This window comes from Grampus griseus (assembly GCF_964374135.1).
Source record: "Grampus griseus genome assembly, chromosome: 1".
Taxonomy (NCBI): domain Eukaryota; kingdom Metazoa; phylum Chordata; class Mammalia; order Artiodactyla; family Delphinidae; genus Grampus; species Grampus griseus.
The window spans coordinates 53957201-53971356 of record NC_139017.1 but is presented as its reverse complement, the minus strand read 5'-3'; the positions used below and the strand labels follow the sequence as shown (position 1 = coordinate 53971356).

At 38.4% G+C, this 14156-nt stretch overlaps 1 protein-coding gene across 2 annotated transcripts in view; it reads left to right on the top strand.

Moving 5' to 3' along the window:
• Positions 1–5566: 5566 nt before the first annotated feature.
• Positions 5567–14156, top strand: part of VAMP4 (vesicle associated membrane protein 4) — a 30196-nt gene continuing 21606 nt past the window's right edge. The window contains exons 1-3 of one of the 2 annotated variants that reach the window (XM_082652821.1): positions 5567–5708; positions 6240–6474; positions 8514–8633. In XM_082652821.1, the coding sequence (XP_082508947.1) occupies positions 8568–8633 (66 nt within the window). In that variant the 5' untranslated portion in view covers positions 5567–5708; positions 6240–6474; positions 8514–8567. The remainder of the gene's footprint in view (positions 5709–6239; positions 6475–8513; positions 8634–14156) is intronic. The other variant, XM_082652820.1, reaches the window with a different exon arrangement.

The following is a 14156-nucleotide window of genomic DNA, read 5'->3' as shown; positions in this document are numbered from 1 at the left end:
AATATGGCTTCCACTTCCACAACATTACTGAAACACTTCCTGAAGATCAATAGTGGTCTGCGAGTCAATAAATCTGATGGCTTTTTCTAGCCTTCATTCTCCCGACCCCTGCCCTCTCCCCACTCCCTCCCCATCCCCAATTTCTCTGAAGTCTTTGGTGCTAATGACCATTCCTCCTTCTTTTACACTGTCCTGTCTCTACTGTTTTTCTGTGTACTGCTCTGGCCACTTCTTATTGAACACCCCTCATCCTCTCACCCCTAAACACAGACATTCTCCTAAATTCTGCTTTTCTTCCTTATATACACTCTTCTTTGGATTCTTCTTCATAGAGCTAATAATTGAAGCTGAGGATTCCCATGCTCTGGGAATGCTAAAACACTTTCCCCAAAGAAAAGTGCATTTAAGGGAAGGGGCAGACTTTATCACCTTCCTTTTGCCTTTCCATGGGGTTCACTTAGTTGGCAAGAGAAGTGGGAGGCGAATAGGTCAGAGCTGTCTTAGCAATGGCTAAGATTCCTCTATCTAGGACCATGGCTCCTGCCAGATAGCCCCTCTCCTACAACTATGGCTCTTGCTTTGTTCTGTTGACCCTTCTCTTGCCTTTTCGTACCTGGGAATAGTAATGGATTCCTCCTCTTGCTTGTCCTGAGGTGTATCAGCATGTCTGCTTGATTCCATTTGTGGTTTTAATTTACTGTTAGACTCCTACAAGTAATTCAGTTTTGATATTACAGTTCACCTTAGGCAATTCTGTTTGCTAAGATATCCATATATGTGTGTGTACATATAAGTATATATTCCATTGTTCACTTGAATCTATAATTAACTTTACTCAGTTTTCAATAGTTGCTTAGTCTTGTGTTTCTATGTAAGAATGTGGGTTCTTGGAGGACAAAAAACACTGTTTACCATCCTTATATCACCAGACTTTAACAGAATACTTGTTACATAGCTGATAGATGAATTTATTCACTTTGATATAACACCCAAGATTAATATTACTATCTTCAGCAAGAAATTAAAGTTGTGTTTGACCTTCAACAGACTAAAGCCTCCTTAGTCATATAAGATCATCATAAGACATTAAGCCTGACAGATTCCACCTTTACCATGCTTTAAGAATAAATTGTCTAATTTCTATTTTAAGGGCAAAGCATGCAACCCATTTCAATAAAATATTTATCTCATCTTAATTTAAACTTATAGCTCTGCAATATTTACTAATGTGCCCAATTTTACCGTACTCTTACCTTGGACAAATTACATAATTCATCTCAAAGCCTTGGTTTCCACATTGATAAAATGAAAAAAATGATACTTGTTATCAGAGGGTTGTTGTGCTGAAATAACATATGCTAATCACTGAACATAGTGTTTAACAAAATGAGCATTTAATAAGTGGTAGCCACGTTTAACTTTCAGAGAAATAGCAAGTAAATTTATAATACAATTAGAGCATATTACTACACAGGTCTCTGTTGTTGCCATCTTTGTGGGAGGCAACTTCTCCGAGATAAAATGCTTATAACATGTCACATCAATAAACAAGAGGTTAGGAGAGGAACAAAGCATCTCTATGAGTCTATCTTATAATGTTAGATCTAACATTCCATGAGGAAAGCATAGGGGACATTCCATTTTATTACATATTTTTTAACAAAAATTAAACTACCATAGTCTATCTTTAAAAACCAGACTCCACTTAACCCACTTGCTCTGTTACTCATTACTGTACATTCTCTCTGTGAACTGTACTCACTGTTGCCACAAAGGACACAACTGGCACTATTGGCAAACTTTGAATATGGAAGCTTTATTAGAAAATAGTATTGTATTGATGTTAAATTATCTGAATTTGAAAATTGAATCATAGTTATGAAGAGAATGTTCTTGTTATTAGGAATAGTCACTGAAGTATTTAGGGGTAAGGATGCATGATTATGTAACTTTTAAATACTTAGGTGGGGAAAGAGGTGGGGAGAGAATAAAGCAAATGAAGTGAAATGTTAACAACCCCCTTGAGTTAAGTCGAGTATACTTTCTGGCCCTCTGTTCCTTCATCTACTAGGAGAGAGAACTCTTTCACTATTATTCACACTGTGAGCCATGAAATTCAATGAGGAATGGAGCCTGGCATCAGAAAATGTTAACCAGTGAATCTGAATAAAGTGTTTGCAAGAGTTCTGTGTATTTATTCTTTGGTAAGTCTGAGATTCTTTCAAAATCAAAAGTAAAACAAGCTAATTATATTTACATAACACCAAGGCCCTCTGAGCACTAACAGGTTAGAGGCTAACAGGTTAGCTATATGATATACCTGTGTACTTCCTCACCAAAACAGTTGAGCTGTATGCTTATCAAGAGTCAATTTGGGGCTTCCCTGGTGGCACAGTGGTTGAGAGTCCGCCTGCCGATGCAGGGGATACGGGTTCGTGCCCCGGTCCGGGAGAATACCACATGCCGTGGAGCGGCTGGGCCCGTGAGCCATGGCCGCTGAGCCTGCGCGTCCGGAGCCTGTGCTCCGCAATGGGAGAGGCCACAGCAGCGAGAGGGCCGCGTACCGCAAAAGAGTCAATTTGTATTTGTAACCTAAAATATTTATGCCTCTTATTATACTTATGGAATTTAAATATTCAAACCAATGAAATACCAATAAAAAGTTGTTTCCATGAAAACTAAATTGATGAAGGTGAACAACAAATAAATTACTATAGAACAAGATATGGGTAAGAAAAATCTGTAAAACTTTGGGAAAAAATTGTACAAAATCTAGATTGACTTGGCACTCAAATTGCTTCAAATGTGTCTTTAAGTTCTTGCTCTGCTTTGAAGAAAAAAAATGTAAACAAAGTAATTTATAATAAAAACAATGAGGTGCTCCAACAAACAGATTCAGGCTCAGATAAAAGGTCTTAGTCCTACTTCAAAGATTAGTGAGTGAATGTATAATTACACATTTGAGTCAAAAATTTAAAAGTGAAAGTATATCTGCCATTTTTATGACCTATTGCTTTAACTGACTTTTTAAATTAACTGATCAACAATTGGTCTCTATAATCAATCCCAGCCCAAGGACATCTTGCTAAAGGAATTCAATAGATACAAACTCTCCTGCTAGTAAATACTAGTTTGTAGCCAGGAAGTCTGTTATTACCATACTTTTAAGATTTGCATGCTTGCTTGCTCTCCTAGGAGTATTTCCCTCTAAAGGGAGAGCACTGATTGTAGATCTGCTGCTTAACTCCTTCCTTCCCAGGAGGAAGGAAGATTAAAATAGATAGATTAAAAATGATATTTCATTGTTTATTTTGATTTACATTTTGACTGATGTTGAACAATTGTTCACAGGCTTATAACTGATTTGTATTTTTTTTCTGCCTCATGGGAGAGAAGATAATAGCAACAAAATATTGAAACCTGGAAAGTATATGAATTAGTGGCAATTATCTTAGCCAACTTGAGAGACAGGAATCCTAAGCAGGTCATGAAGCAACCTAATTCACACAGCTAAACCCCACATAAGGGAATTGAAAGCACCAGATACCTCTGAGCATGGTGTGGGCTAAAAACAGAAGGAATAATAGAAAGCCTATTTAAGAATCAATCAGAAGTCCAGAGATTTAGTCCTCGAAGAAAGGATCTCTGAAAAGAAAGAACAAAGGATCTCTGGCGAGGACGATATTAGGCCCCACTAAGGGTGAAGGTCTAAAATTGAAAGAGAATAAGAAAATTAGAGGACCAACATCTGAATAATTGGAGCTTAAGAAAGAAAATAGGGTAGGAGATAATCAAATAATTCAAATTGGTGAGACTGGAACCCCATTCTGACCTTACATCCAGTGCTATTTATATTCTTTCAGGATAGCTGGTATATCTGATTCATATTAACTGTAAAAGGATATTTTCTAAGCTTTCAGAAATGTTGGGGATAGTCAGAGACTTTGTTCAGGTGATTAAAGGGTGAGGCTTGCATTAGCCCTCCCCAAACCAATTATACCGAAATATTTGGCAGAACTAAAGAACTATGGTTAAAAAAAACAAAAAGAATGGTTTATTCATGCAAGCTATGCAATGACATGCCAGTACAGCTCAATAATCATATTGCCTTAAGTTGTTCTGTAAGAAGGGCAGAGGCTGTAACTGGCTAAAGCTCTAACTGGCTAAGGCACCAATGCAGGGAAGCAGCCATAGCAAGCAGATATGCAGATATAAAGTCAACTGTGGACAGGAAAACACAAACCAAAAAACTTCTGGGTTATCTGTGGATGGGTAGTCTCATCATCATGCCCAAGCAGAGAAACATACTATAAGCAACTTCCCTTCCAGGTGGACTATTTCAGTCCAAGTCAACCTGGATCCGAGTAGTGGACTCACAGATGATGAGCGAGTCTAACATCAGGCTTTCAGAAGCTTCAATTGACAACCTATGGCTTACTGTTTCTCAACATCGCAGGCCAGTTAAATCAGAATCTCAGAGTAGTGCGGGGGCATCCATTTCTAAAGCTTTCCAGGTGGTTCAACTCTATGTAATTAACTTGAGAGTCATTGCCCTAGCCAAGGTATCATTCAATTAGTGTTTGTTTGGCTTAAATATGCACTAAATCAAAACACTGTATTAAACAAAGGACCCAAAGATATTTAGTAGAAATGACATGTAGCAAAAAAATGGATAGGAAAAAAATGATAAAACAATCCAGCTGGGGCGTGTGTGGGAGGAATGGATAAATAAGAGAAACAAGAGAAAGCAAAAACGAAACTGGAATTGTTTTGGATTACTATGCCCAGCCACTGCAGGCTTAAATATGCTACTAACTTGGGGGGAGGGGAGGTAGGCGGTGTCAAGAGAACAGTGGAATGGACGTGCAAGAGTGAATTCCCACCTGAAATCTGAAGGCTCTGGTGTCTGCGTGGTGTCTGGACCCGGTTATTTTGGGTTAGAACTCTACTGCATACAGGGGAAAGAATGAGTCCTTGTCCCAAACCTGTCCAACTAGCTGTGCAACGTCAAGTAAATCTCTTTGGACGAGAGATTCCTAATGTCTAAAATAAAGAGCCTGGATTAGTAACCCTGAAGATCTCTCTCCTGAAGATCTCTCATCAGTCTAACTCTGATGCTATAAACAAGGGATCACACACATCTCCTTACTTCAGAAAAGGCCCAAGACGAGCTGAAGCCGGTCGTCAGGCTTCGAGCCATCCTCATTTTTCTGCTAGGCTTCCTTAGCCCGGGGAATGGACCAGGCACAAAGCACCACGTTATTAAGGCCTCATCAACCCCAGCCAGGAGCAAGCCCTAAGGCGCCCCACCCTGCGTGACTTCTCAGAGCTTCCACCACCTCCCCTGAACTTCCGACCTCCGCTTGGGACCTCGGGAGCCCGCGGCTGTCGTCCCTCCCTTAAAGCACAAAATCATCCCGGGGATCCAAACTTCGCGTCCGCTAGGGCCTCTAGGTAGAGAGCGGAGGGGGGAATCGACTCCCTCGACGATCTCTGCGGCCTGGACCCGCTCCCTCCGCCTGGCGCCAGGCTGCGGAGCGCCGAGCGGCTCGATGAGCGGGGGTGCAGCTGCGGCGGAGCGGCAGGCGCCGGGTCCGCGCCTACTGTCTTCCCTCTCCCCGCTTTCTTCCTCCGCTTCCCACTCCTTCCTCCGCCCGCCCAGTCCTGCCCGCCCCGGAGAGCTGCCCGGAGCTCCCCGGGAGACTCAGGTACGGCCGCCCGCCTGTTCCCGACGGGAAAGGGTGATGTGCGGAGAAAGGAAACGGAGACGAAGTCCCTGCCCCGCCGCCCCCAACGTCCGCGTCGGGCAGGGGGACCGGCCTCGGGGGCAGTGGAGGGAGCCCAGAGTGGGAAGAGGCTGGGGTCGGACCGGGGGTTCCCAGAGGAAGGGCGACCAGGACAGGGGTGTGCGATGGGGAGCGGTTAAGGGGGAGAAGAATGGAAATTGTAGGGTGCTCTGGGGAAATGGGAAGAGAATAGTGGCGGGGCTGGGGAAGATTGGAGAAGAGTGGGAGGCAGCCCGGACTGCGAGTGGGGATCTTGGGACAGAAAGGACTAGAGTTAGGAGATGTCGGGGGACGTGGCCTGGTGCGACAGATGGGGTGGGAGGGGGGGTGTGAACGGAGCTGCTTGCTGGAGGGATGGATTTGTTTCACCATGAAAAGGTTTGGGGGAGAGAGCACCAACCCCGCTGTGTTTATAATGACCGGAAGGTGAGGTGAATCATTACACTTTGACAGGTTTTGTGAATAACATCTCCAGGCTGTGTCCATCCAAGTCACTTATTTCCGTGAAACTGCACCAACCAAGACTGCTGATGAGAGATGAGGAAGAGGAGTCAGAAAGGGAACGCAGGCTGGGAAAAGGGAAGCCTCTGCCCAGATTCAAGCTTTTTGTGAAATGAAATACTAGGGGGGTTGGTGTGCTTGTTGTTTGCATAAAGCAAAAAAGAAGCCAACATTTGCTAAACAACAGGTTAGAAGTTTATTACTTGTAAAGCCATTGAATTCAGAACGTACTGCCTCTTCAAAAAATACATACATGAAATTGTAAACGTATGATGATGGCATAAAAAGCGTATGGTGTGTGACATTTTAAAAATGTATTGGTGATGTTGAAATACATCATGAAGGTTCTCTTATTTACATATATACCTAGACACAAACACCTGAATTCATATGTATTTTGTACAGGAGAACTCTTAGGTAGAATATGTATAAATCTAATTTCTGAGCATTGTTTATTTCTACTAGTCATTTGGTGCAAATACCATCATTTACCCTGTGCTTCCTCAAGCACAGTTAATTAATCTGCCTGCTGCTTTGCTGATGGCTTTTATGTTTGTCAGACAGTGATTTCTTGCCTTCATGAAGCTGATTCTTGGATTATGGGACCTGAATTTGGGTTTGCTCATCATTAAACTTGTAACTTTACTGTATATTTCATAAAGATGTTATGTAAGTTGGCCTGTTATTTGCTTTTGGATATTGAAGCAGACCCTTTGTAGGGTTTAAAATATACATAAAATACAGGTATAATTAAAAGCTCTAGTTCTTCGGTTGCTTACTTTGTCATCTGTTTCTCCATGCATTCTGTAACATTTCTGCATGAATGAATTATTCTGAAATCAAAGTATGAGGAATAAAATGGGTCAGATGCTGGATGTACGTGACAGAAATATTGTAGAATGAAGAACTCTAGAGCTGTTACTTAGGTAGCAAGTATTTGGTTTTTGTTACAAGTGGTTAAGTTTCTGGTTTGGAAAATTATTTCTTATCAAAGTGTATCAATTTGTTTTGATGGGAAGTCAACTTAAAATTTTACTTTATTTTGTTTATGAAACTGGACTCTGGGCTTGTTTATTCTTTTTTAAGTGTATGATATTAACCAACAAATGTCTAATTACACTTAAAAATCTTAGAGGTTCTTCTCGTGGAAAGGGAAAGAGGACTGCTGGATTGTTACAGGGAAGTGGTCTTTCTAGAACAGAACTGTATAACCTGATAGACAACTAATTGGATAAATATTAAAATGGATCATGCACAGCCATTAATAATTTAGGCCTATGTTTCTGATATTTCAATCAGTAGAGTGACTAACACTATTAGTTACTTATCTTTTACCAAGCCTTAGTTTTCTCTTAGTTTCTTTGTGGTTACTTTGAAGGAGTGTTGTAGTGAGTAAAAGAAAATGTGTGTAAATCGCTGAGCATAGTGCCTGACACATAGTAAAACATTCAGTACACCTTAGCTATTCTTATTATTCATCCATCTTCTAGTCCAAGATGCTGAAAACTCGTATTTGCTTGTCAGCTTTTTCTCAAGAAAATTTTGAATATGTTGCGTATTCAAGCATTTTCCTGGAAAATCATAATGCAAATTAGTATATAAAAGACTGTGAGACTTTCTGTAGCAAACCAATTAAACAAAAAACCTGGCTTTGTTTAACCCAGTACTTTCCAAACTTACCCCTTTTCCTGGAGCACCTAGTGTTTGCATTAGAACAGGACGTTGTAATTGACAGAATGTTTTTGCATGTGTGTATTAATCTCATTTGACCATCCCAACTCCATGCAGAAGCCTAGAAATCACTATTTTACAGATGAGGACACAGAATCATTGTTTAAGCAACTCCCTAAAAGTGAGAGAATTAGAAGTGTTCTGCCGTCTTCTGACTCCAAGTTAAAATCTTTAAGCATTTGATGTCTCACTTGCAAGGGGACAACCTCCTAATTTTCCCCATCTCCTGTACAAGCTGCTCTTTGATTTTATAAAAATATTTTCGCTAATTTCCCCCACGTGTTCTCTACAAGTTACCTCCATTTTCTCTTTTTAACTGTTGTGTTTTGAGGCCTAGCTTGGAGGCCAGGGTCACTGGAGTGGAGCAGGTGAGAGGGAGCAGCTGCAGTCAGAGAAGTGGAGGGGCCCCACCATATAGGGCCTTGTACGCTGTTTTCAGTACTTTAGCTTATACCCCAAAGTCTCAAATCTGATGAAATTTATTTTCTCCTTAAGGTGGTGAAGACTTATTCTGCTGAGAAGTAAAAGCGTACTTCTTCACTAAAAAAGATGCCTCCCAAGTTTAAGCGCCACCTAAATGATGATGATGTCACTGGTTCTGTGAAAAGTGAAAGGGTAAGTTCAGAATCTTAATCTTTAAAAAAGAAAGATTCAAAATATCTTTTCTTTCCTTTGTAAATAATTTGTTTTAGAATAATCTAATATTTGTGGCTATATTCGAATCCTATTTGTTTTCTTCATAGTAAACATCAAAAAATATATGTTACTTAGATTGGGACTCAACCAAATTCTATTTCCATTATTGACCAAATTATGTTCCCAGCTTCTTTCTAGTCTTTCAAAGGGAATTTTGTACAAATACACAATATCTTATTTAGTACTCTGGAGCCAAATGTGGTTGGAGTTCCTCAGAAATTTTCAGATTTTACAAAGCTAGTTAGTGCACATTATACAAGAGCCTTTTGGGGGTCTAGAGCAGCACCTCCAAACATATTAATATTTCTCAGTGGAATGTCTGATTATTCTAATTAAGTATATAAATTAGCTGACATCAATTCAGGTAAGATTTTCCTCCAAATGAGTTTTCACTCCAAAGCTTATAAAATCTCTTGGTTTTCAGAACTTTTTAGATTTTGGAATGGCAGATAAAGGATTCTTGTCCTGCAGTTGCCACAGAGTCCAGAGTAGCTTTTATATAATGTTCAATTTTTAGTTTATTTCAGAACATTCTGTGCAGGATCGTATAAATCTAGAAATTATGCAGCATTTTGCAAGATAACATTGATATGAGTATTGTAGATAGGCTACTTTTAGAATAAGTAATCAATAAGTATTTATTGAGGGAAGGAACTAGAGCTATTCTTTTTCATCCAGCAACCTAAAGCCCTCCCTCACTTCCTATCTTCTTGCCATTCTTTATTTTCTGATTCATGCAACGAATGTTTATTGACTACCTACTATGTGCTAGGCATTGTGCTAAAAACTAGAGGGCATGGTCTCTGCCCTTAAACAGCAGATAGTCTGTTTGACTTCATTTTACATGCTCCTTTTCTGCACAACCTTAGAACCTCTGTCTAACATCTTATGATTTAGGAGTATCTTGAAATACAGTACAGGAATCATTTGTCATCCCTTTATTCTAACTCTTTATTCAGTGTCTGTTTTTGTTTTGCTTGAAGGGGGATACAATCCACCAACAGACTAACTGCTAGTAAACTTTTTAGAATAAGCTTCATTTACTCAAAAATATAAAATATACAGTTTCAATCAGTTCTACTTCTAAGACCATAACTGTGGCACTTTCTTTTTACATTGTTGGTTGAATACTACTGCAATTTATTGTAAAAATAGGATATTAGATAGCAGAATTGAAAAAAAAATTGGCTGTTTAAATAGAGTCCTCCTTTTGAATGTTTATCAGATCATGAAATTTGATAACTGATTGGTTCTAAGAATTTATAAATTACTTTTATAAAACTTTTAAAAATTTTGTTCCTCTTTCCTGTAACATTTTCTGATAACAGCTTTATTGAGATATAATTAACATGCCATACAATTCACTCATTAAAAGTGTACAATTCAGTGGATTTTAGTAACTAGTATTTAGTACCAAATTGTGCAACCATCACCACCATCAATTTTAGGACACTTTCATCATTCCAGGAAGAAACTCTGTACTTTTTAGCAATCATCCCCCGTCCTCCTCATCCCTTCAGCCCTAGGCAACCACAAATCTATAGATTTGTCTATTCTGGACATTTTATATAAATGGAAGCATACACTATGTTGTCTTTTGTAAATGGCTTCTTAGCATAATGTTTTCAAAGTTCATCCATGTTGTAGTATGTATCAGTACTTCATTCTTTTTTATTGCTGAATAATATTCCACTATATGAATATACTACACTTTCTTTATTCATTCATCAGTTGATAGACATTTAGGATTATTTACACTTTTTGGCTACTATGAATACCACTGCTATGAATGTTCACATACAAGTTTTTATTTTCATTTCATTTCATTACATATGTTTTCATTTCTCTTGGGTAAATACCTAGTAGTAGAATTACTGGGTATTATAGTAACTCTATGTTCAACCTTTTGAAGAATTGCCAAACTGTTTTCCAGAGTGGCTGCACAATTTTTATATTCCCGTCCAGCTGTGTATGAGAGTTCTAATTTCTCCACATTTCTCCTCACCACCAATTTCTCCTCACCAACACTTGTTATTATCTGCCTAGTGGGTGTGAAATGACATCTCATTGTATCTCATTACCCTTTTTTGATAATGTATCCCTAGCTCTTGTGTTTTTTTGTTCAGTGAATAAGTGTAAAGACACTCGTTTTCATTGTGTTTCTCATTGGGCAACTATAATAAACACACTTTAGTATCATCATCCTCTAAGGCAAATAAACTGTATTGTAAATGTAATGATTGTTACTTATTAGCTAGAAATATTTGTTGAAGGAAGTAATGTATCTTCCTGAATATTATTGACTTTGAACATGTTTTCATGTGGTCATTGGCCATTTCTTTTTCTGTTAGGAATTGTCTAGTTCTCTTCTTTGATGATTTTTCTATAATGTGTCTTTTTCTTACTAATTTGTCAGTGATCTTTATATAAGAGAGATACCAGACCCTTTAGTCTGAAAGTATGTTGCAGATTTCTTTCCCAGCCTGTTACTTGCCATTTAACCTTGTGTATGATATTGTATGTTCTTTATGTTTTAAATTTTTATGTAATCAAATTCATGAATTTTTTTTCTTTAGAAATTCTGGGGTTGTTTGTGACTTAGGAATAATTTACTCATCTTAATAGTTAAATACTTATTTTATATATTTTCAGGCTTTGTAATTTCATAAATAAATGGATTTAAGGTCACATTTTCCTTTAGGTACTGCTGTGACCATACTCTACAGATTTTGTCTTGTAATGTCCCCAGTGTCATTGATTTCTAAGTAGTTTGTTAGGTTTGCATTTACCTTTTAACATTTTAACAGAAGAGTGTTTTAAAATTTCCTTTTATTTGTTTTAATTTCCATTGCATTATGTCCAGAGAATGTGGCCTGTGTAATTTCTAGTTTGGGCTATTTATTAAAATTCTTTTATTGCTTATTCATTTCTTGGATATTTGAAAATAACATTTGCTGAGTACACAGTTCTGGATTATTTATTTTTTTGTCTTCCTGGTTTCTCCATCTTTGAAGGATATGTTAAAGCTTTCCTATGATTTTTTTTTTCCTATGATTTTTGAATGTATCCATTTCTTCTTATAATTTGAGCAGCTTTTGCTTTATGTATTTTGAAACTATATTGTTACACATAAACATTCGTTGCTATTAAATCTTGGTGGATTGTGCATTTTGTCATTGTAAAATCTTATTTGATTGTTTAATGCTTGTCCTAAAATAATCTCTTTATATTACTTTTGCTAACTCTAACATTCTTTTTGTTAGAATTTGATAATATATCTCTTTCATCTCTCTTTTTTCTTTCATCCTTTATTTGACATTTATTTTAGGTAAATTTCTTATAAACATATTGGCTGCAATTTTTTTGAACTCTAATCATGTATAGTTTTTACTTTGAGTAGGAGCATTCAAACCATTCACATCTATTAAGGTAACTGATATATTTGGACTTTTTCTGCACTTGCTAGTCCCTCTGCTGGCAGTGAATGCTCTTCACCCTGATCTTTGGTTGGCTCTTTGTTATTGTTTGGATCTCAGCCTAAATTTCACCTTTTAAGAATGATTTTCCTTGACAGCCTAATCTTATTTAGTCACCCTGTCACTTTTTATCCCATCACTGTTTTAATTCTCTGCATAACATTCATCACCATCAGGTGTTTTTCTGTAAGAGTTCAGACCTTGTCTGTCTTGTCCAAAGCTGATGCTTGGTACTTAGAACAGTGCCTAGTACATAGAAGATGCTCAGACATAGTTGTTAAATGAATATTGAACACATTCTCTTTTCATTTTCTTACTCTTCGTGTATTATTTGTTATAATATATAGAGATAATGATATTCATTGTATTTCTTATGTTTTCCCTATTTTCCCTAACTTATTTAGCTAGATGGATTATTTTTCCTCACTTTTTCCCTGCCCCCAGGACCACTAGGCAGTTAAAAATTTCCTCCCTTTCTTTCTCTTTCCCGCTCTATTTTTAATTAACTTTATATGTTAACAATAATGTTTAAATTTGTGTTCTCTCTCAACATGCCAAAAACTATGCCCCTCCACACTACTTTTTCATTCTAGGCCTCTTCCCACTTCTCCACTCCTCTCCCCACCAAGATGAGCATGTTACTTTGCTTTTAACTTCCTCATTTTACTCTCCACTTCCTGCTTTTGGGTTTTGTGAGAAAAGTTTTAGATTCTTGTAGAATTTTTCTTTATATTGTGCATTTTTCTCTTTCAAGTTATAGTTCACAATCATCTTCCATTTAGATTTTTTTTTTTCTTTTTTGCGGTATGCGGGCCTCTCACTGTTGTGGCCTCTCCCGTTGCGGAGCACAGGCTCCAGACGCGCAGGCTCAGCGGCCATGGCTCATGGGCCCAACCACTCCGTGGCATGTGGGATCTTCCCGGACCGGGGCACGAACCCGTGTCCCCTGCATCAGCAGGCGGACTCTCAACCACTGCGCCACCAGGGAAGCCCTTCCATCTAGATTTGACCACACATTTTATTAGATGTACTGAGTATGTCAATCTCCATCTTAAGATCTTTGTTCTGATTTAATTTTCTTTTTAGCTGGTGTAAGTCCTTAAGTAGTTACTTCAGAAAAGGTACATGGGTGTTGTATTTGCTTCCTGTTGCTGCTTTAACAAATTACCACAAACTTAAAACAACACATATTTATTATCTTACAGTTCTGGTGACGAGAAGTCCAAAATGGATCTTGCTGGGATAAAATTAAGGCACTGGCAGGGCCATGTTCCTTCTGGAGACTATAGGGAAGAAGCTCTTTCCTTGCCTTTCCCAACTTTTAGAGGTTGCCTGACCTCCTTGCTCATGCCCCTTCCTATATCTTTAAATCCAACAGGGTGACATCTTCCAACCTCTGTCCCTCCCTCCCTCCCCCCCCCTCACACACACACACACACACACACACACACACACACACACTTCTGCCTCTCTCTTTTTTAAGTACTTTTGTGATGACTTTGGGCCCACTATATTGATCTTCCAACCTCAAGATCCTTGATTTAATAACTTCTGCAAAGTTCCTTTTACCATTCAAGGAAACATATTCACAGGTTTCGGGGATTAGGATGTCGACATCTATGGGGAGCCATTATTCGGCCTACAAGTTGTATACTGTTTGAGTTCTTGCATGCTGAAAAGGTCTGGGTTTTGCTCTTCTTCAGCCTCCTTTTGGAACTTTATCTCTTCCCCTTTTGGGTAGAAGGTGAGACATTCCTCATTTTAATAAAAACAGTTGTATCTTATAAGGTAAAAGTATAAAGTTGTTTTTGTTTGGAAGTTCAAATATGTGTAGAGGGCTATTCATAGGCCGAGTAGCTGTTAGGTGGACTGTGCCAGTTAATAAACCCTTGTCTCTCAGCTCCAAACCTACCTTCTATACTCTTCTCTCTGATGCTAGGGTTGGACTCTGCAGCTACATTTCTCC